The sequence below is a fragment of the Nerophis ophidion genome, linkage group LG09 (genome assembly GCF_033978795.1).
Source record: "Nerophis ophidion isolate RoL-2023_Sa linkage group LG09, RoL_Noph_v1.0, whole genome shotgun sequence".
Lineage (NCBI taxonomy): Eukaryota > Metazoa > Chordata > Actinopteri > Syngnathiformes > Syngnathidae > Nerophis > Nerophis ophidion.
Window position 1 is genome coordinate 25509530 of NC_084619.1, and position 22615 is coordinate 25532144.

Sequence of the window (22615 nt, forward strand, 5' to 3'; positions counted from 1 at the left end):
GAACAGTTCGCTAGAATGCCTGTCTCATGACGGCACAGCTATTTCATTCAGTGAGATTAGGTCATTTCTGCTTCAATGGTATCAGGTTGGGTGTGTGCCTGTGTGTGTGAGTTTGCATGTGTGTGTGCACGTGACTCATACATATCTTTAAAGGGGAACATTATCACCAGACCTATGCAAGCGTCAATATATACCTTGATGTTGCAGAAAAAAGACCATATTTTTTTAACCGATTTCCGAACTCTAAATGGGTGAATGTTGGCGAATTAAACGCCTTTCTGTTTATCGCTCTTTTTGCGATGACGTCAGAATGTGACGTCGCCGAGGTAATACAGCCGCCATTTTCATATTCAACACATTACAAACACCGGGTCTCAGCTCTGTTATTTTCCGTTTTTTCGACTATTTTTTCGAACTTTGGAGACATCATGCCTCGTTGGTGTGTTGTCGGAGGTTGTAACAACACTAACAGGGAGGGATTCAAGTTGCACCACTGGCCCGAAGATGCGAAAGTGTCTGCCGCCAGACCCCCATTGAATGTGCCAAAGTGACTCCACATTTGACCGGCGATGACAGACATGGCACAGAGATGTATGGATAACCTGCAGATGCATTTGCAACGATAAATTCAACAAAATCACAAAGGTGAGGTTTGTTGATGTTGACTTAAGTGCTAATCAGACATATTTGGTTGCGGCGTGACTGCCAGCTAATCAATGCTAACATGCCACGCTAACCGACGCTAACATGCTATTCACCGGCGGTGCTAAAGCAGACATGGCACAGAGATGTATGGATAACCTGAAGATGCATTTGCAATGATAAAGTCAACGAAATCACAAAGGTGAGTTTTGTTGATATTGACTGCCAGCTAATCGATGCTAACATGCTATGCTAATTAATGCTAACATGCTATTTACCGGCGGTGCTGAAGCAGACATGGCACAGAGATGTATGGATAACCTGCAGATGCATTTACAACTATATTACGTTTCCTTCCACCCACATTTAATGCAAAAAAAAAAAACACTTACCAGTCGAAGGATTTAAGTTGCTCCAGTGTCACGAGATGCGAAAGTCCTGATCGTTTGGTTCACACATTTTACCGGCGATGCTAACGCAGCTATTCGGCCATGCTATGGCTATGAATAGCGTCAATAGCTATTCGCTCAATAGCTATTCGCTCAATAGCTTCAGTTTCTTCTTCAATACTTTCATATTCCAACCATCCGTTTCAATACATGCGTAATCTGTTGAATCGCTTAAGCCACTGAAATCCGAGTCTGAATCCGAGCTAATGTCGCTATATCTTGCTGTGGTATTCGCCATTGTTTGTTTACATTGGCAGCACTGTATGACGTCACAGGGAAATGGATAGTCACATCGCAAATAGCGAAAATCAAGCAGTTTAAAGCTTTTTTTAGGGATATTCGGTGACCGGTAAAATTTTGAAAAAAACTTTAAAAAATACAACAAGCCACTGGGAACTGATTTTTATTGTTTTTAACCCTTTTGAAATTGTGATAATGTTCCCCTTTAATTTGTCAAAATGTACATGTTTACATCAAATGTAACCGTACACACAAACTTACACCTAAGGTGCTGTAAATGAGTATGATTGCATAGGACAATTAATGTAAGTAGATTAGATTGGCCTTTATTGAGATGGAAGAAAGAAGGAAAAAGACAAGATAAAGGCTTCCTCTCTTTCCTGCACCAAAAGAGGTCAAGGTCTAATCAAATGTAATCAACACTAGACTACACTGTCTTTGCTCTATAGTTAAATGACAAATAATACAGACCGAAAAAAACAACATAATGACGGAAAATAATCTTTCACTCTTGCTCTCTCACCTCCAGTTGATCATGCCTCTGTTGTAGAGCCTCAAGGCCACAGTGATCTAGTTCACATTGGACGGCCATGTCTGTCTCCTTCTCAAGGATGTCCAAGTTAAGTTCCTTGCAGCAGCAGAGACACTCCTCTATGCGTACAGCCAGCCTGGTTTGCTAGTGTAAGCAAAAGTCATCATGAGAAAACATGCAGATGAATATGAAAACCGACGTTGCTATATTCATGCGACAGAAACGAGGGAACTAAAAAGACAAAAGCTTCAGCACAAAATCTCCTTACGTTGCTCATTAGTTCCTGTAAGGCCTGGTCATGATTCTGTGAGCGGCCTCTCTCCCTCACGGTGTCATTCAGCATCTCTACAGCCTCTTGTAATTCCTCTACAGGGTCACCCATGCCTTCCATAAGGTCACCCCCATCACTGCCTTGAAGTCCCAGCAAGTCAGAAATGGATGAGATCTTACTGTGGAGAGGCTACACAACCAAATATATTTTACTGTGTGCATCATTGATGAGAACAACAACTGTTGAGATGTTTCCCCAGTGGTCTTAGTTTTATACTTATGTTTGACTAAAAGTGGTTGTCCAGCAATTTTTCAAAGTGTTTCCAATATAAGTTGGCAATTAAGAAAGTTATAAATTAGTAGCCTATCTCATAACATAGGGTTGAAAAAGACAAAATACATGGTTACAACCCTTTAGAATTGAATTACTGTGAAGATTAATTGAATATTTTGATTCAGTATGGGTCTGATTTGCAAAGATCCAAATACCATGAATTTAGTGCACAACATGTAGTATCAATATTTTGTTGTTTTTCATTACGCTCCTGTATGTAAAAACCTGCACTGCATGAACGCAATTTCCCCATTGTGGGATATAGCTAACCGATCCTATCCTAAACAGCTTGTGTAAACTATAAAACTGTGTGCACACTTATTAGGTGTGTTGCAGTTGATCTACTAAGACTGTGTGTGTAATTGATAACTGTGTGTAATTGGTAATTGCTGCAACGGTCTAGCCAGTGCTGTTCCGTTATGTTGTGGAAGTTGCAGAAGACAAATATAATATGGACCACTTTTTCTGGGTGAAAGTAGAATGGAAATGTGATCCAGACAAGATAACGTAATTCCTTGAATTGCCGCAAGGCATATAGTATGTGCTTGCCTTGAATTACTGCCTGGTCAAATTCGCTTCCCAAAATAATTAGCGCATGCTTAGTATTACCGCCTGGTCAAACTCGTGACGTCACGAGTGCCACTTCCCCTGTCATCATTTTCAAAATGGAGGAGGCTTATTTCAATACAGATAATTTGAAATCGCATAAAGGGAAGAAGATTAAGAGCTAATCAGTAGGATTTAAGGTCCAAGCTTACATCACACTCAATTTTTTTACTGCATGCCTTTGGTAAGTGCCGGAGTGAGAAAAGGTTTTAAAATAATTAGCGCATGCTTACTTTTACCGCATGCCTTTGGTAAGCGCAGGAGTGAGAAGAGGTTTTAAATTGATTATCGCCTCGTCGGGAATTCAAGGGAATACGGTAACCTATTTTTGCATGCCAAAAATATGCCTTTTGTGTGTTTTGATAAATCACATTGCGAGCACTCAATGATTACACTGTAAATGTAATTTCCCTTTGCATCTCCTCTTTCAAGTATTGTGCGCAATTTGAAAATCAATCTAAAAAGCGGTAGGAAATGGATGGATGGAATTTACATTCTGCATATACATAAAGGCAGACACACTAAATGGATTGAGCTCTCTATTTTTCTCATTTAGGAGACACAATCATCTTTGTGGATCAGTTTTGCGTGCGCTATCAAGTTTGAGCATGTTTTAATACACTAAAGGCCTGATTTACTAAGGTCCAAAAACCACGTGCGAAACAGGGTGTGCAAAAAATATAATATAGCGTTTACTATGAATGGGCATATTGAGTTTGATCTACTCACACTGTATGTGCAATTGAAAGGTGGTACAGGCCGCCTTATTCAAATGAGGATTTTGTATGCATATAAGCCTTAACCACGGACACACACTCATTCACTGCACATTCATGTTATCATGCTCCTACCTGTGTGCAATGTGTTGAACAAGCAGCACACATTTATAATCTTTAACACCTTTTATGAATGGCAATCCAGACAACAGAAACATGCACACTAGAGATGCGCGGTTTGCCGTCACCACCGCGGAGTCCGCGGATAAACCGCGGGTCGGGCGGGTGACATGACAAAAAAATAGATTTTAAACAGATTCGGGAGGGTGGCGGTTGAACCAATTCGGAAATATATATTGTAATAATCCCAGCAATGTAGGCTCATAAAACTTCTTTGTTTGTCTTGTCTTTATTGCACAAGATGTAATACAACTACACAACAGCTCTCATGTCTCTAACGCTTTTCCCGGGACAACTCAAACTTTCACTTCCTGTCGATAACGTCATTTCCCTATCTCTCCCGGAAGTCCCGCCCCCCCAGCCAAAGTCATTGGCTAACACCCCGTAGCCAGCCGCTACATTATACATAGTTAAATGTTATGTTGAAGAGGTTCATTTAGCCTACTGACGTGTATTTATAAATGGTTGATTTATATAGGCTAGTAGGTAAAGTGTTGTACCTGACAACACTAGATGGTATAATTCATATATCACGTCACAGACAACGTCACGCTAACATCACGTGACACCTCTGATGAAGGCTGCAGGTACTTGTCAGGTACAAAACTTTACCTTACTAGCCTATAGAAATCAACCATTTATAAATAGTTAAATGTTGTTACCCATATACGAAAAACGAGCAGCACTCTTTGAAACAGTATGTGGGCATACTTTTATTTTGAAGTGTCTCGTTTGGTCTGTCGACGGATGTAAGAAAGCTACTTCCGGGTATGGCCAACGAGGTATTTGTCATTTGTTGGTATTTTACTTGGTAAAATGTTTGATCCACATGCTGTGCATGTTATTATTTTTACGTTTGTAACATGCTTTATTTATTACAGTTTTCAGGGTGAATTTGAAGGGAAAGTAAGCCTTCAAATAAATCAGTTCAAGAAAGCCATTATGTCTGTGCTATTTGGAGGGGAGTTACACTTTCTAACCTCACTAATGCCTTGCATCGTCTATATTAGATATATTACAACGGGCGAGTGGCGGGCGGGTGTGGGTTTGATGAAATGTTGGTTCGGGTGGGTGGCGGGTGGATGACGACTTTAGTGATGCGGTTGCGGATGATATAATTGCCTATCCGCGCATCTCTAATGCACACTGACGTTTAATTCTGTGTGCGAGGCTGTGGATTGCATCACCTGCGCATTAGAAATATATTTTTTAAATAAAACGAACAACAACCAAAAAAAATGCCAGTAGACACCAAAATGCATTGATTTAATTTGTTTTAATCAGCCCGATTAATCATCCAGAAGCTATAAAATTCTAAAAGAAAATAACCGAATTAAGGATATATATGACCGTGAATGACTGCTCGCTGACTGCTCTTGTTGCAAAAAAGCAAAGTATCGTTCTATCTGTGTGATTTTAACTGTTTTGCAGCTTTATTTACAACTTATCGAACATATTTAATAGTTCAATTTAACTTGCAAATCACCCGATCTCTGTCTCACCACTTCGCCCTCAGCTAGCTAGCTGCTAAGCTAACGAGGCTAGCGGAGAAAGGCAGCGCCGGTCTGAAGGAAGCTTCTCCCCCGCCACCGTGACCACCACTTCCCGAAGACAGCTGGCACCCCACTCGGCGACGGAAAGTTTCTGTGAGTATGGCTTCCTGCGCTTCGTGCACTTTACTCATGGATAGGTTGGCTTTGCTAGAGAGCCGTGTCCGCCAGTTAGAGCAGTGTAATTTCGTAACTTTAGATGTTGCGGACACATCTGCTAGCGTTAGCTGTAGCGAGCTAACTAGCCCAGCTTGTAGCAGCCCTAATCGGCCTACAAGCTACGGTGTACCGGTTGAGACACATAACAGATTTAGCCCTTTAGCTAGTCCTACACCCCAGTCTACCGGGCACCACACTTTAGTCATAGGGGACTCCATCACCCGAAACATAAAGCTTAGCAAACCAGCCACAATTAAGTGTATTCCCGGGGGCAGAGCACCTGACATTGAAGCTAATCTTAGGGAGCTAACTCGCAACAGGTCTAGTAAACACATACGGCAGGCTAACCGCACCACTAGTTATGCGAATATAGTAATACACGTTGGCTCCAATGACGTTAGGATGAGACAATCAGAGATTACAAAGAGAAACATAGCCAGGGCTTGTAATCTCGCCAGAAAGATGTCCAGGCATCGAGTAATTGTCTCTGGCCCCCTGCCTGGGAGAGGCAATGATGAGAGATATAGCAGATTAGTCTCTCTTAACAGGTGGCTGGATAGCTTCTGCAGACAACAGGGATTTACGTTTATTGATAATTGGCCCTCTTTCTGGGGCAAACCTGGCTTGCTGAGGAGAGACGGCCTTCACCCTAACCAGGAAGGCGCTATCCTCTTGTCTCGGAACATAGACTTCGCATTGAGCCACATTTGACTAACTGCACTAGAGCAAGCCCGGTCACAGGCAATTACAGAGCCTGCTAGCCTGGGTATGGAGTCAGTTAAGTTAGAACTAGCCAGCGCCAGGCTGGATGATCCCTGTACACATAGCAATTTTCGTAGAATAATACACAACTCACAAAATGTTTTTTCTACTGTGTCTATGACTACGTCAGAGTTAGACATGCGTTCTACTGAGGTGGCAAATTATGATGCGTTCAGTTTATCGCAGCGCCAAGTAGACAATCTGAAAATTCCCGTCATATCAATTCCTAGATATGGTCGTAATTATTTTAAGTACACTGCGCATAATAAACGCAACATTATTAATATTGCTACTACGGATAATTTTATCAACAACTCCTTAATACAGCCCACTACCTATAATATGGGCTTTCTAAACATCAGATCTTTGTCTCCCAAAACGTTATTAGTCAATGAGGTCATTAGAGACAACAACCTTAACGTCATCGGTCTTAGCGAAACCTGGCTTAAACCAGACGACTTTTTTGCGATAAATGAGGCATCCCCTCCTAACTATACGAATGCGCATATTGCCCGTCACCTCAAAAGGGGATGGGGTGTCGCACTAATATACAACGAAAACTTTAACTTTAGTCCTAACTTAAATAATAAATATAAATCGTTTGAGGTGCTTTCTATGAAGTCTGCCACACCTCTGCCTCTGTGCCTGGCCGTTATCTACCGCCCCCCAGGGCCCTATTCGGACTTTATTAGTGAATTCTCAGAGTTTGTTGCTGATCTAGTGACACACGCCGATAATATAATTATAATGGGGGACTTTAATATCCATATGAATACCCCATTGGACCCACCGTGCGTGGCGCTCCAGACTATAATTGATAGCTGTGGTCTTACACAAATAATAAATGAACCGACGCATCGCAGCGGTAATACGATAGACCTAGTGCTTGTCAGAGGTATCACCGTCTCCAAAGTTATGATACTCCCGTATACTAAAGTAATGTCCGATCATTACCTTATAAAATTCGAAGTTCAGACTCATGTTCGGCAAGCTAATAATAATAATAACTGCTACAGCAGCCGCAACATTAATGCTGCCACAACGACGACTCTTGCGGACCTACTGCCCTCGGTAATGGCACCGTTCCCAAAGTATGTGGGCTCTATTGATAACCTCACTAACAACTTTAACAACGCCCTGCGCGAAACCATTGATAGTATAGCACCGCTGAAGTTAAAAAAGGCTCCAAAAAGGCGTACGCCATGGTTTACTGAAGAAACTAGAGCTCAGAAATTATTATGTAGAAAGCTGGAACGCAAATGGCGCACGACTAAACTTGAGGTGCACCATCAAGCATGGAGTGATTGTTTAATAACTTATAAACGCATGCTTACCTTAGCTAAAACTAATTATTACTCAAATCTCATCCGCATTAATAAAAACAATCCAAAATTTTTGTTTAGTACAGTAGCATCGCTAACCCAACAAGGGACTCCTTCCAGTAGCTCCACCCATTCGGCAGATGACTTTATGAAGTTCTTTAATAAGAAAATTGAACTTATTAGAAAGGAGATTAAAGACAATGCGTCCCAGCTACAACGGGGTTATAGTAACACAGATACGATTGTATATACGGCGGATACTGCAAATATCCAAAATAGTTTCTCTCGTTTTGATGAAATAACATTAGAAGGATTGTTACAACGTGTAAATGGAATAAAACAAACAACATGTTTACTTGACCCACTTCCTGGGAAACTTATCAAGGAGCTTTTTGTATTATTAGGTCCATCAGTGCTAAATATTATAAACTTATCACTTTCCTCGGGCACTGTTCCCGTTGCATTCAAAAAAGCGGTTATTCATCCTCTCCTTAAAAGACCTAACCTCGATCCTGACCTCATGGTAAACTACCAACCGGTGTCTCACCTTCCCTTTATTTCGAAAATCCTCGAAAAAATTGTTGCAGAGCAGCTAAATGAGCACTTAGCGTTTAACAATCTATGTGAAACCTTTCAATCCGGTTTCAGGGCAAATCACTCCACGGAGACAGCCCTCGCAAAAATGACTAATGATCTATTGCTAACGATGGACTCTGATGCGTCATCTATGTTGCTGCTCCTCGATCTTAGCGCTGCTTTCGATACCGTCGATCATAATATTTTATTAGAGCGTATCAAAATACGAATTGGTATGTCAGACTCAGCCCTGTCATGGTTTAACTCTTATCTTACTGATAGGATGCAGTGCGTCTCCTATAACAGTGTGACCTAGGACTATGTTAAGGTAACGTGTGGAGTTCCCCAGGGTTCGGTCCTTGGCCCTGTACTCTTCAGCATCTACATGCTGCCGCTAGGTGACGTCATACGCAAATACGGTATTAGCTTTCACTGTTATGCTGATGACACCCAACTTTACATGCCCCTAAAGCTGACCAACACGCCGGACTGTAGTCAGTTGGAAGCGTGTCTTAATGAAATTAAACAATGGATGTCCGCTCACTTTTTGCAACTTAATGCCAAAAAACGGAAATGCTGATTATCGGTCCTGCTAGACACCGACCTCTATTTAATAATACAACTTTAACATTTGACAACCAAATAATAAAACAAGGTGACTCTGTAAAAAAATCTGGGTATTATCTTCGACCCAACTCTCTCCTTTGAGTCACACATTAAAAGCGTTACTAAAACGGCCTTCTTTCATCTCCGTAATATCGCTAAAATTCGCTCCATTTTGTCCACTAAAGACGCCGAGATCATTATCCATGCGTTTGTTACGTCTCGTCTCGATTACTGTAACGTATTATTTTCGGGTCTCCCCATGTCCAGCATTAAAAGATTACAGTTGGTACAAAATGCGGCTGCTAGACTTTTGACAAGAACAAGAAAGTTTGATCATATTACGCCTGTACTGGCTCACCTGCACTGGCTTCCTGTGCACTCAAGATGTGACTTTAAGGTTTTACTACTTACGTATAAAATACTACACGGTCTAGCTCCAGCCTATCTTGCCGATTGTATTGTAACGTATGTCCCGGCAAGAAATCTGCGTTCAAAAGACTCCGGCTTATTAGTGATTCCTAGAGCTCAAAAAAAGTCTGCGGGCTATAGAGCGTTTTCCGTTCGGGCTCCAGTACTCTGGAATGCCCTCCCGGTAACAGTTCGAGATGCTACCTCAGTAGAAGCATTTAAGTCTCATCTTAAAACTCATCTGTATACTCTAGCCTTTAAATAGACCTCCTTTTTAGACCAGTTGATCTGCCGCTTCTTTTCTTTCTCCTATGTCCCCCCCTCCCTTGTGGAGGGGGTCCGGTCCGATGACCATGGATGAAGTACTGACTGTCCAGAGTCGAGACCCAGGATGGACCGCTCGTCGGGACCCAGGATGGACCGCTCGCCTGTATCGGTTGGGGACATCTCTACGCTGCTGATCCGCTTGAGATGGTTTCCTGTGGACGGGACTCTCACTGCTGTCTTGGAGCCACTATGGATTGAACTTTCACAGTATCATGTTAGACCCGCTCGACATCCATTGCTTTCGGTCCCCTAGAGGGGGTGGGTTGCCCACATCTGAGGTCCTCTCCAAGGTTTCTCATAGTCAGCATTGTCACTGGCGTCCCACTGAATGTGAATTCTCTCTGCCCACTGGGTGTGAGTTTTCCTTGCCCTTTTGTGGGTTCTTCCGAGGATGTTGTAGTCGTAATGATTTGTGCAGTCCTTTGAGACATTTGTGATTTGGGGCTATATAAATAAACATTGATTGATTGATTGATTGATATAATATTTTTTCATTTTTGACCATCCAAAATGTTGACAAACACGTAGAACGGAGGATTCTCGTCTGTCCATCGTCTGTCTGTGCAGCGCCAGCACATATCCTGCAGCCTTGTGGGGAACTGTCAGTCTGCATGTCCTTCTGAAACGTGCTAGATAAAACACTAAATAATGCTTCCAAAACATTGATAAGTGTTGATAAATCACATTGCGCGTGCTAAATTATTCTATTTGCGTATTCTCCTCACATTATTGCGTGCGTTTTGATGATCAGCATATATTTTGGATAATTTTGAAGACAGGGAAGCAAAATGCAATGCAGGCCTTATTCTGCTCACTTAACAGACGCAATCTATTTTCAACACGTTCAGTCGATCAGCTTTGCGTGTGCTGTCAAGTTTGCACACATTAGTAAACACAAACTTTTAGTAAATCAGGCCCCCAAACTTTTAGTAGGTAAGGCCCTATCCTTACCTACGTAGTAGTGGCCTAGTGGTTAGAGTGTCCGCCCTGAGAGTTGTGAGTTCAAACCCCGGGCAATTCATACCAAAGACTATATAAAAAGAGGACCCATTGCCTCCCTGCTTGGCACTCAGCATCAAGGGTTGGAATTGGGGGTTAAATCACCATAAATGATTCCCGGGCGCGGCACCGCTGCTGCCCACTGCTCCCCTCACTTCCCAGGGGGTGATCAAGGGGATGGGTCAAATGCAGAGGACAAATTTCACCACACATAGTGTGCGTGTGACAATCATTTGTACTTTAATAACTTTATCCTATGTCTTACCCACCTGAACAAAACAACATTTACTGCTGTCAAGCGCCTGACTCTCCTCCAACTCCACACGCTCCAAGAACTCCGTAAGCATGCGCGTGTCCTGCAGTTTGGAACTCTGCTGAGTCAGGGAACTTAGGACACTTTGGTATCTGAGAAAATGTAACAGATTATATATACAAAGCGCTGCAATCTGCAGGAACCACATTTTATACACTGCATTTATTAAATCATGTTTATTTTACCGTGCGTCAAAGGTGTTTCGATATAGTCACATATCATGTACTGAGAAAGGCTATACTGTACCATATATGACTTCAGAATTTACTTTTGAGAAGGGAAATCATATTTATTTCCACATAAAATATGCCCGTGTGCATGCAGTGTTAATAAATGAAAGCACCGCCAGAGGGATAGTTTTACCTATGTCAGCCATGCCAGAAAGCAGAGTTGTCTCCCCCAGCACTAGTCCATGCCCTAACCCTTAAAAAACCTAAATTGAACTCTTCCTTTGTCAGCTTGGTGTTCTTTGAAGTCTGACTTTTATGAGCACAAGGTCATCTAATAACACAGCCCTAATCACAAGTTTGTACTGAGTGTCCATGGCAACAACCTTTGTGTTGAAAGTCAAGCCATGTTAGAAGCATGGAAAGGGTGACTGTGCCACTCATTATGGGTGGGGATTTGGAAGCTCATGTAAGGCGTATCGGATGGACCCACTCTATAAATCAGAAACCTGACTCTTTGAAATGGTCAGCTCATGCGAAATAATCAATCTACAGTATAAATGTGTATTTTCACATTGTTGATTTGTTCAAATAAACTATCTCATGTTGGATTCTACTGTATAAATGGCTCGCATAACATTGTGACCTACTGGAAACACTAGCAACTCCAATAACAAGACGTCTTACTTTCTCTCCACCTCCTCCATACGAGCTGGCAAGCCTCGTGTGTGCAGGTAACCGTGGCCGTGGAGGTGCTCCACTTCTTGTCTTAGAGCACTCAGCTCCAGGCTGCGTACGCGGACTTCTTTCTCCAGCAGACAGCTCTGCTGCTCTGCTATCGTCATGGTTTCAGGGTCACTGGCTAGTGAGGACTCCGTAATGGAAAGCTCTACAGACCCCAACCAGGCCTCCAGGCTCCCCAGAGCCTGATGTACTTTAACAACCTTTAGGGAAAATAAAGAAGCAGAATGTCAGATATGATCAGTCAAATTTAACATTGCTAATTCACTTTCCAACATACAGTGGGGCAAAAAAGTATTTAGTCAGGCACCGATTGTGCAAGTTCTCCCACTTAAAATGATGACAGAGGTCTGTAATTTTCATCATAGCTACACTTCACCTCTGAGAGACAGAATGTGAAAAAAAATCAAAGAATTCACATTGTAGAAATTTTAAAGAATTTATTTGTAAATTATGGTGGAAAATAAGTATTTGGTCAACCATTCAAAGCTCTCACTGATGGAAGGAGGTTTTGGCTGAAAATCTCACGATACATGGCCCCATTCATTCTTTCCTTAACACGGATCAATCGTCCTGTCCCCTTAGCAGAAAAACAGCCCCAAAGCATGATGTTTCCACCCCCATGCTTTGACGACGAGTTGAGTTTGTACCAAAATGGATACAAGGATGATACAGCAGAGGATTGGGAGAATGTCATGTGGTCAGATGAAACCAAAATAGAACTTTTTGGTATAAACTCAACTCGTCGTGTTTGGAGGAAGAAGAATACTGAGTTGCATCCCAAGAACACCATACCTACTGTGAAGCATGGGGGTGGAAACATCATGCTTTGGGGCTGTTTTTCTGCTAAGGGGACAGGACGATTGATCCGTGTTAAGGAAAGAATGAATGGGGCCATGTATCGTGAGATTTTGAGACAAAACCTCCTTCCATTAGTGAGATCTTTGAATGGTTGACCAAATACTTATTTTCCACCATAATTTACAAATAAATTCTTTAAAATTCATACAATGTGAATTCCTGGATTTTTTTTTCACATTCTGTCTCTCACAGTTGAAGTGTACCTATGATGAAAATTACAGACCTCTGTCATCATTTTAAGTGGGAGAACTTGCACAATCGGGGGCTGAGTAAATACTTTTTTGCCCCACTGTATAACATTTACAATTGAGAATTCCTTGAGGTGAGATTCTCTGAACAGTTTGTGTTGGTCTAGAAAAATTCAGTCATCTATAGTAATTTATACATGAACATTTGTAAATATTAAAACTATGCATTATTACAGTGTAGGGTTGTACGGTATACAACGGTATTAATATAGTACCACAATACTAATGAGGTACCAGTCCCCCCCTGCACCCCCGTTGTCGTCATGTCGTGTCATTGGTGGTTTACGAGCAGACGAGCATGTTCCGCGGCGCACAATCACAGAGTACTTACAAGCAAACAGTGTGTAGGTAGAAAAGGGAGAACGGACGCGTTTTGGCTTGAAAACTAAAAATAAAGGTGAAGTTATAACACTGAAATACCCACAGGAAAAGGTGCTGTAAGACATGGCTAGCTAGCTAGCGGCTAAAGTCCAGCCCCAGTCGGCAGTGTTTTACCTACTTCTAAATTAGTAATCCTGGTCTCCATTGCGACAAATAAAGTAAGTTTCTTACAAGTATCATCCCTGCAGGACGAGGAATAGCTAAACATACTTCACTATACACCGTAGCTCACCGGCGTCAAAATGTAAACAAATGCCATGGGTGGATCTACACCTGACATGACAAAGTAGATTAATAATTAATTTTCTATCACTTGTCCTTAATAATTTTGACAAAATAATAGAATATAAATGACACAATATGTTATTGCATAAATCAGCAGCTAAATTAGGAGCCTTTGTTGGCTTACTTACTATTAAAAGACAAGTTGTCTAGTATGTTCACTATTTTATTTAAGGACAAACTTGCAATAAGAAACATATGTTTAATGTACGCTAACATTTTTAGTTAAAATAAAGCCAATAATGCCATTTTTTGTGGTCCCCATTACTTATCAAAGTACCGAAAAGTATCAAAATAATTTTGGTACTGGTACCGGTATCAAAATATTGGTATCGGCACCAGTGTCATAAAGTTTTGTACAAAAATGCAAGCGGCACACACTCTAGGCATCACTCTTTAAGAACAACAAACAAGAACAATCGTCTTTCATAACTATAAATTGTATACAAAAGTATTTGGTCAGACGTCAGTTGTGAGGTATTTAGAATGAAAGTTACCTTAAAACCCAGATCTTCAGAGGCCTGCAGGAAGCTACCATTTCTCTGGTGCCTCCTCTGCAGCTCTTCCCACAGCACCTCCAGCTGGCTTAGGAACTGTTGGATCTTGCCACTGCCCGGGTGTTGTGCACGGACCAGCTCATGGCCCTCCTGAAAATGAATTCAAAAATAATGTGGATTGCACCCAACACTGTCCAAAAACTGAAACAGGTTCATACAGCAAACAGTGGTGCCTCAATTTTTGTTATTAATCAGTTCCAAAGGGTCTGCCAAAAACCGAATCGTATAAAAGTGATTACCTAGCAGTCACAAGACATTGATACAACGTTGAATATACATACATGTTTTTTTATAAACTGACTTCTAAACAAAGTTGCAAAATAATAAATAATAGCAAAACATCACTTTTACCTTTACAGAGGACTGCAATTGGTACAGGTTGTGTTCACCTGACGTCACGTCCAGCCTATTACAAACCCTGTTTCCATATGAGTTGGGAAATTGTGTTAGATGTAAATATAAACGGAATACAATAATTTGCAAATAATTTTCAACTCATATTCAGTTAAATATGTAACAAAAACCACATATTTGATGTTCAAACTGAAAAACATTTTTTTTTGCAAATAATCATTAACTTTAGAATTTGATGCCAGCAACACATGACAAAGAAGTTGGGAAAGTTGGCAATAAATACTGATAAAGTTGAGGAATGCTCATGAAAGACTTACATGGAACATCCCACAGGTGTGCAGGCTAATTGGGAACAGGTGGGTGCCATGATTGGGTATGAAAGCAGCTTCCAGGAAATGCTAAGTAATTCATAAACAACGATGGGGCGAGGGTCACCACTTTGTAAGCAAATTGTCTAACAGTTTTAGAACAACATTTCTCAACGAGCTATTGCAAGGAATTTAGGGATTTCACCATCTACGGTCTGTAAAATCATCAAAAAGTTCAGCGAAACAGGAGAAATCACTGCACGTAAGCGATGATATTACGGACTTTTGATCCCTCAGGCGGTACTGCATCAAAAACCGACATCAGTGTGTAAAGTATATCACTACATAGGCTCAGGAACACTTCATAAAACCACTGTCAGTAACTACAGTTGGTCGCTACATCTGTAAGTGCAAGGTAAAACTCTACTATGCAAAGCCAAACCCATTTATCAACCATATCCTGAAACGCCGCTGGCTTGGCTGGGCCCGAGCTCACCTAAGATGGACTGATGCAAAGTGGAAAGGTGTTCTGTGGTCTGACGAGTCCAAATTTCAAATTATATCTGGAAACAGAGGATGTGGTGTCCTCCAGAACAAAGAGGAAAATAACCATTTGGATTGTTATAGGCGCAAAGTTATAAAGCCAGCATCTGTGATGGTATGGGGGTGTATTAGTGCCCAAGGCATGGGTAACTTACACATCTGTGAAGGCACCATTAATGCTGAAAGGTCCATACAGGTTTAGGAACAACATATGTTGTTATCCGAAGAAACGTTATCATGGATGCCCTTGCTTATTTCAGCAAGACAAGTGTTACAACATCGTGGCTTCGTAAAAAAAGAGTGCGGGTACTTTCCTGGCCCGTCTGCAGTCCAGACCTGTCTAACCATTGAAAATGTGAGGCGCATTATGAAGCGTAAAATACGACAGCGGAGACTCCGGACTGTTGAATGACTGAAGCACTACATAAAACAAGAATGGGAAATAATTCCACTTTCAAAGCTTCAACAATTAGTTTCCTCAGTTCCCAAATAATAATTGAGTGTTGTTAAAAGAAAAAGTGATGTAACACAGTGGTGAACATGCCATTTCCCAACTACTTTGGCATCTGTTGCAGCCATGAACTTTTAATTTAATTATTATTTGCAAAGAAAAAAAAAAGTTTATGAGTTTGAACATCAAATAGCTTATCTTTGTAGTGCATTCAACTGAATATGGGTTGAAAAGGATTTGCAAATCATTGTATTCTGTTTATATTTACATCTAACACAATTTCCCAACTCATATGGAAACGGGGTTTGTAAATATTCGACACTTGAAGTGTGGTCAAGTGAGCGTCTTTTTAAGCGTTGTAGGCGACATTTTGCCTTCCTCGAAGAAAAATGCCCTGTGCTTGCGTTGTTTTAGGCTGTGATAACCATTTAAATCGCAAGAAGGATAAAAGGTTTGTCAGAGTTCTTTGAGAGGTAGCCAAGAAAGGCAAAAGATGTCAAGATTTTACAAAAGACAACAAGAAAAGTGGCCCAAAAATATAAGAGAGCAGAGTCGAAGAAAAAGTTTACATTTCGTTAAATGGTTTGTTTTATATACTTTTAACATTTAGTATTTTACATTTAAGCATTATCTTGTAATTTTAAGGTTTTTTTGGGGAGTTCTTAAAACTTATTTTACGTGGTTTGTGTGTTTCAAGACTGAGTCAGCACCACATAGAATAATTAGTCTGGGCACTTTATTTTCTCAAAATTATAGGCGGGAAAACATAGTTAGGCACAATGTTTGGCCGTACGATAATCGAGGCAATGTACGAAACCGAGACAATACTTTTAATCACAGGTGGAACCCTACGAAAACCGGAATAATCAAAAACCTGAGGTGCCACTGTATTATAACATTTTCAGAATTGTTTTTAAAATAAGCTGTTACTTACTCGTTTGACCACTTCTATTCTGGCTTTATTGGTGATGATTTCTTGTTGCACTGCATGTTGGCACCTCCTGGCTGCCTCCAGGCCCTCCGAGTTAGCTATTGAACACACTTGTGTAGCCATTGAAACATTATCTTTCAGCCAGGACAAAGTCTGCAAAACATGGTCATGGAAAACAATCGGGTTAAAGAAATAGAACTCGTCCATAAGAATGGCTATTCACAGAAAACAAAAAAGCTCGGAATCCATCCTTTTTCTACCGCTTATTCCCTTTGGGATCGCGGGGGGCGTTGGTGCCTATCTCAGCTAAAGCTCGGAATAAGGTGTTAATTTCTTGCCCGACCCCCCTAATTCTGTGTATAGATACAGAGTTAGATTTTATTTATATAATATATACAAAACAGGGAAAACAAAAACACTTGCTCGATGGCATGAAAGACAATTAACTATAAACTCAAACAGCATGATGGCATGACTATATACAAACAAACAAAAGATACTATCAAAGGCATAACTACAAACAAAAACTTACTTGGCGTGGATAAACCGAAAAGCATGGCATGAAGTATGAAAGGCATCGAAAGGCAATGAAAGCAAAGTTCCCAGACTGATGAACAGAAAGAAAATGACTTAAATACTGGCTGTGATAATCAGGAACAGGTGCGGGACTGAGGGCAGGGGCGTGACAAGGTGGGAACTAATGAGTTGACATGGTAACAAAAGCAAACCAGGACGTGCAAAATGGAACAAAAGTCCAGAAAACAAAACAAAAAAAGATCAAACATAAAACCAGATTTACAGGCGTGACACATTGCAACACATGCCATTACGGCCGATTTAGTTTACTAAATTACAATTTTAAATTTCCCGCGGAGTTTTTTGTTGAAAACGTTGCGAAATGATGACGCGTGCGCGTGACGTCTGGAGTTGGAGGGGACATATTGGCGCAGCACCACTAGCGGCTAAAAGTCGTCTCTTTTCATCGCGCAATTACACAGTATTCTGGACATCTGTGTTGCTGAATCTTTTGCAATTTGTTCAATTAACAATGGAGAAGTCAAAGTAGAAAGATGGAGTTGGGAAGCTTTAGCCTTTAGCCACACAAACACACGGTGTTTCCTTGTTTAAAATTTCCAGAGGTGAAGCCTTACTATGGATCAGAGCGGTCAAGCGAACATGGATCCCGACCACTTGTCAACCGGCAGGTTTCGGTGAGAAAATTGTGGTAAAAAGTTGCCTCTTACCGGAGATCAGCGGAACTTCTGTCGTGCTGCTGCTGCGTTGACTAATTCCCTCAGAGACTGGCGTCAAGACACCCGTGGACACACCCCTCCGACTATCAGGTACTATATAATCTCACTAAAACACTGGCAACACAATAGAAAGATATGGGAGTTCCCAGAATTATCCTAGTAAATGTGTCTATAAACATCTGAATCGCTCACAATGCAATCGCCTTTTTTTTTTTAAACATTATTTTTTTATTTTTTTATTTTCTAGTCCTTCGCTATCAATATCTTCAGCCAAAAATCTTTTATCCTCGCTCAAATAATGGGGAAATTGTCGTTTTCTCGGTCCGAATAGCTCTTTTTGTTGGAGGCTCCCATTAAAAACAATGTGAGGATGTGAGGAGCCCTCACACGGGTGACGTCATCGTCTGCTACTTCCGGTAAAGGCAAGGCTTTTTTTATTAGCGACCTAAAGTTGCGAACTTTATCGTCGATGTTCTCTACTAAATCCTTTCAGCAGAAATATGGCAATATTGCAAAATGATCAAGTATCACAAATAGAATGGACCTGCTATCCCCATTTAAATAAGAAACTATCATTTCACTACATATCCCAGAAGCTTGGCAGTAGCTTCAAATATACTGCAACACATGACACCTTGTTCATTACGAAATGTGACATAACGTCTGTACCAGGTTCCAGCAGAAATTGACGTTTAACTAAGAACTAATTGGGATAATAGTTTGGCACTCACATATTTAAGAGACACTTAAGGGAAAACAGGATTTTTGGAGTCAAATAAAAGACGAAAGTAACCAGAAGAGGTCAGTTCACCTTGTCAGCCGACACAGTGAACTTCTGGAGCTGTATGTGAATCTGTGTGTGGCCTCGCGGTGCAGTGGCATGCTTGGGCTCAATTTTAGGCTTCCTGCTTGAAAGAAAACAGAGACATGCAACTCATATTATGACTTACATAAAGACCTCTCATTACATAAGAGAGAGAAGCAGGGGCTTAAATCACCTTTCCCTCCTCGACTGATGACTGCCGGTGAGATCATTTGCAAAGGCAGGGCCAACTCTCATGGGTGAAGAGGTGTGGTTCACAGATTGCTGTGGCTGGCTTTCCCTAGCGCTCGCACAGCCTTCGGATGTACTCTGTGGAGAAAAATAATCTAAAGTAAATTCAAATATATCAGGAGCATTTTTCACCGCTAATGCGAAGGGCTGGAAAACATGGACGTCTGCCCAGTTTTGAATAAAATACACAATGCTACTTAAAAAAAGTTATTTTTGTTCTTCTTTGAAAATAAACCAGTCCATTCCTGAGGAAAGAAGGATTTTCTTTCTGCCACACTGGACTAATATTTAAACCACAAAAAAAGCCAACTGTAATTGCTTCAGGTTAACAACAACAACAGATGAAGAGTGGAACATAATTCTTACAATTCCCCCATCCCCTAACAAGTGTGATAAATAGAGTTGAGTATAGGGTCAATATATTCTTCCTAGATATTTGCTTCTGTTGTCACTCCATTATAATATAAACAACATTTTTAAAAAGTCTGCTCAGCATTAAAATAAAAACACGATGAAAGAGATGACGTCGCATTTGATGTTTTGTATTGTTTGAAGTAGTTTTTTTGCTTCTCAGACCAATGCACCTCTTCACAGAACACTTCTACCTACTGCAGTGTTGAACCTCATCTGTTTTCAACTGATCTCCTTTTGAGTGCCGTCCTACAAAGTGATGTCAGCCAAGAACTATCACTTAGCACTGAGTCCATCTGGTCTGCAGGCTCAGCATCTGGCTGCACTTAGCCAAAGAAACAAATGATGCCCATGTTTACCTCCTCCATTAGGAGACCGTACCACTGGCATCTGTGTCACTATCGCCACATTCAAACGCACGCATCAAGATGATGATGGACGAAGAAAATGCATTGAATCAGAAGAGATGTTAGCACCAGCACAACTGTTTGAGCAATATCAGCACACCAAAGACTGTCTGCTGTCAATACCAGCAAGCATTGTAACTGCTGGAAATCGCATGTGAAAAATATACAACATGAAGTAGCAAAAAACACTTCAATAATGAACAAAGCAAAACATGTTCTAGACCAAAAATCACTCCATATTCGTAACTGCTCGCTAGTGTTACCAAATCTGAGTTATTGTGGAGAAATATATGGGGAAATAACTACAAAAGTACACTTCATTCATTAACCGCGTTACAAAAAAGATCAGTTAGAATAATACATAATGTTGGATATAGAGAACATACAAACCCTTTATTCATTAAATCGAAAATAATGAAATTCCAGGAAATAGTGAAATTGCAAACAGCTAAAATTATACCCAGAGCAAACTACAACATGCTACCCAATAATATACAAATGTTCTTCTCAACAAAAGAGTAGAAATATAATCTTAAAGACAAATTTAATTTAAAACATTTGTACGCACGTACAGCACTTAGGACCTGTAGTATACAGTGGGGCAAAACAGTTTTTAGTCAGCCACCGATTGTGCAAGTTCTCCCACTTAAAATGATGACAGAGGTCTGTAATTTTCATTATAGGTACACTTCAACTGTGAGAGGCAGAATGTGAAAAAAAATCCAGGAATTCACATTGTAGGAATTTTAAAGAATTTTTTTGTAAATTATGGTGGAAAATAAGTATTTGGTCAACCATTCAAAGCTCTCACTGATGGAAGGAGGTTTTGGCTCAAAATCTCACGATACATGACCCCATTCATTCTTTCCTTAACACGGATCAGTCGTCCTGTCCCCTTAGCAGAAAAACAGCCCCAAAGCATGATGTTTCCACCCCCATGCTTCACAGTAGGTATGGTGTTCTTGGGATGCAACTAAGTATTCTTCTTCCTCCAAACACGACAAGTTGAGTTTATACCAAAAAGTTATATTTTGGGTTCATCTGACCACATGACATTCTCCCAATCCTCTGCTGTATCATCCATGTATCCATTTTGGTATAAACTCAACTCGCCGTGTTTGGAGGAAGAAGAATACTGAGTTGCATCCCAAGAACACCACACCTACTGTGAAGCATGGGGGGGGGAAACATCATGCTTTGGGGCTGTTTTTCTGCTAAGGGGACAGGACCATTGATCCGTGTTAAGGAAAGAATGAATGGGGTCATGTAGCGTGAGATTTTGAGCCAAAACCTCCTTCCATCAGTGAGAGCTTTGAATGGTTGACCAAATACTTATTTTCCACCATAATTCACAAATAAATTCTTTACAATTCCTAAAATGAGAATTCCTGGATTTTTTTCACATTCTGTCTCTCACAGTTGAAGTGTACCTATGATGAAAATTACAGACTTCTGTCATCATTTTAAGTGGGAGAACTTGCACAATTGGTGGCTGACTAAGTACTTTTTTGCCCCACTGTATATGTATGTGGACATACATTATGGAATGGATCAAGCAAAAATATCAGACAATGTACTAATTGAATTGAGTTTTAATTTAATCTTATAAAACCTGCTCAGTGGCCTTGTGGTTAGAGTGTTCGCCCTGAGATCGGTAGGTCTTGAGTTCAATCCCAGGCCGAGTCATACCAAAGACTATAAAAATGGGACCCATTACCTCCCTGTTTGGCACTCAGCATCAAGGGTTGGAATTGGGGGTTAAATCACCAAATGATTCCCGAGCGCGGCCACTGCTGCTGCTCATTACTCCCCTCACCTTCCAGGGGGTGGAACAAGGGTATGGGTCCAATGCAGAGGGTAATTTCACCACACCTAGTGTGTGTGTGTGTGTGTGTGTGTGTGTGTGTGCGACTATCAGTGGTACTTTAACTTTAATGCACTTCAATAAACTCTTCAAACGTAAGTGATTACAAAATTCAAAAAAGAAGAACCATGATAAATATTCTGAATTTATTTAATCCATCCATTCATTTTCTTGATAATCTTACTCATCTCACCATATGAAATATAACTTACTTCATTAATTATTATTTATTTATTTTATTGTTATTACTTATGGAGTATATCGTGAATAAATTGAGTACAGGAAGTGAACAAAAGTATTCGCAACTGCCATGTAAAGGAAAAGGGGTAGGATTAAATAAGCTCTGCTTCTTCTTACTCCTTTTCGAACATGTTGAAAAGAAGAACAGGAAATTGTCATGTATTATGTTGTATGCATGCATATTCGAAACAAACACAAACTCAACTCAACTCAAATCAACTGCTACAGCTGCAACAATTCTTTAATTAGTTGAGTACCTCGGAGAGTGTGAGTTAAAACACTGTAAAGATAAGTGACAAATAACTTTTATTATTTTGGTTGGTGCCTGGCTTTAAGTTTGTCTGACTTTTAGTCTCTTGGGTTTTCTTTCAATTGTCTTATTAATCGCTCCATAAAGTGTAATGACTACTGTGCCCACAGAAATACACCATGGAAAGTCTTTTGAGTGCAGAGGATGAGAAGATGCCGCTTTTTGACGCCAACGAATATGCCTGGCTCACTGGGACTAATGGCCCATGTAACTGGCAACGTGCCACTCAGAGCCTACGAGGAAACAGGGAAATAAAGTGAA

General features: G+C 40.7%; 1 protein-coding gene across 5 annotated transcripts in view; it reads right to left on the reverse strand.

The window, feature by feature from the left end:
* Nucleotides 1-22615, reverse strand: part of LOC133559181 (uncharacterized) — an 80548-nt gene that overhangs the window by 24298 nt on the left and 33635 nt on the right. For 4 of the 5 annotated variants that reach the window (XM_061910666.1, XM_061910667.1, XM_061910668.1 and 1 more), the window contains 8 exons: nucleotides 19067-19200; nucleotides 18880-18976; nucleotides 16819-16968; nucleotides 14169-14318; nucleotides 11846-12102; nucleotides 10948-11083; nucleotides 2132-2323; nucleotides 1855-2007 (listed from right to left, as the gene is read on the reverse strand). In XM_061910666.1, coding sequence (XP_061766650.1) covers nucleotides 1855-2007; nucleotides 2132-2323; nucleotides 10948-11083; nucleotides 11846-12102; nucleotides 14169-14318; nucleotides 16819-16968; nucleotides 18880-18976; nucleotides 19067-19200 — 1269 coding nt within the window. The remainder of the gene's footprint in view (nucleotides 1-1854; nucleotides 2008-2131; nucleotides 2324-10947; nucleotides 11084-11845; nucleotides 12103-14168; nucleotides 14319-16818; nucleotides 16969-18879; nucleotides 18977-19066; nucleotides 19201-22615) is intronic. The other variant, XM_061910665.1, reaches the window with a different exon arrangement.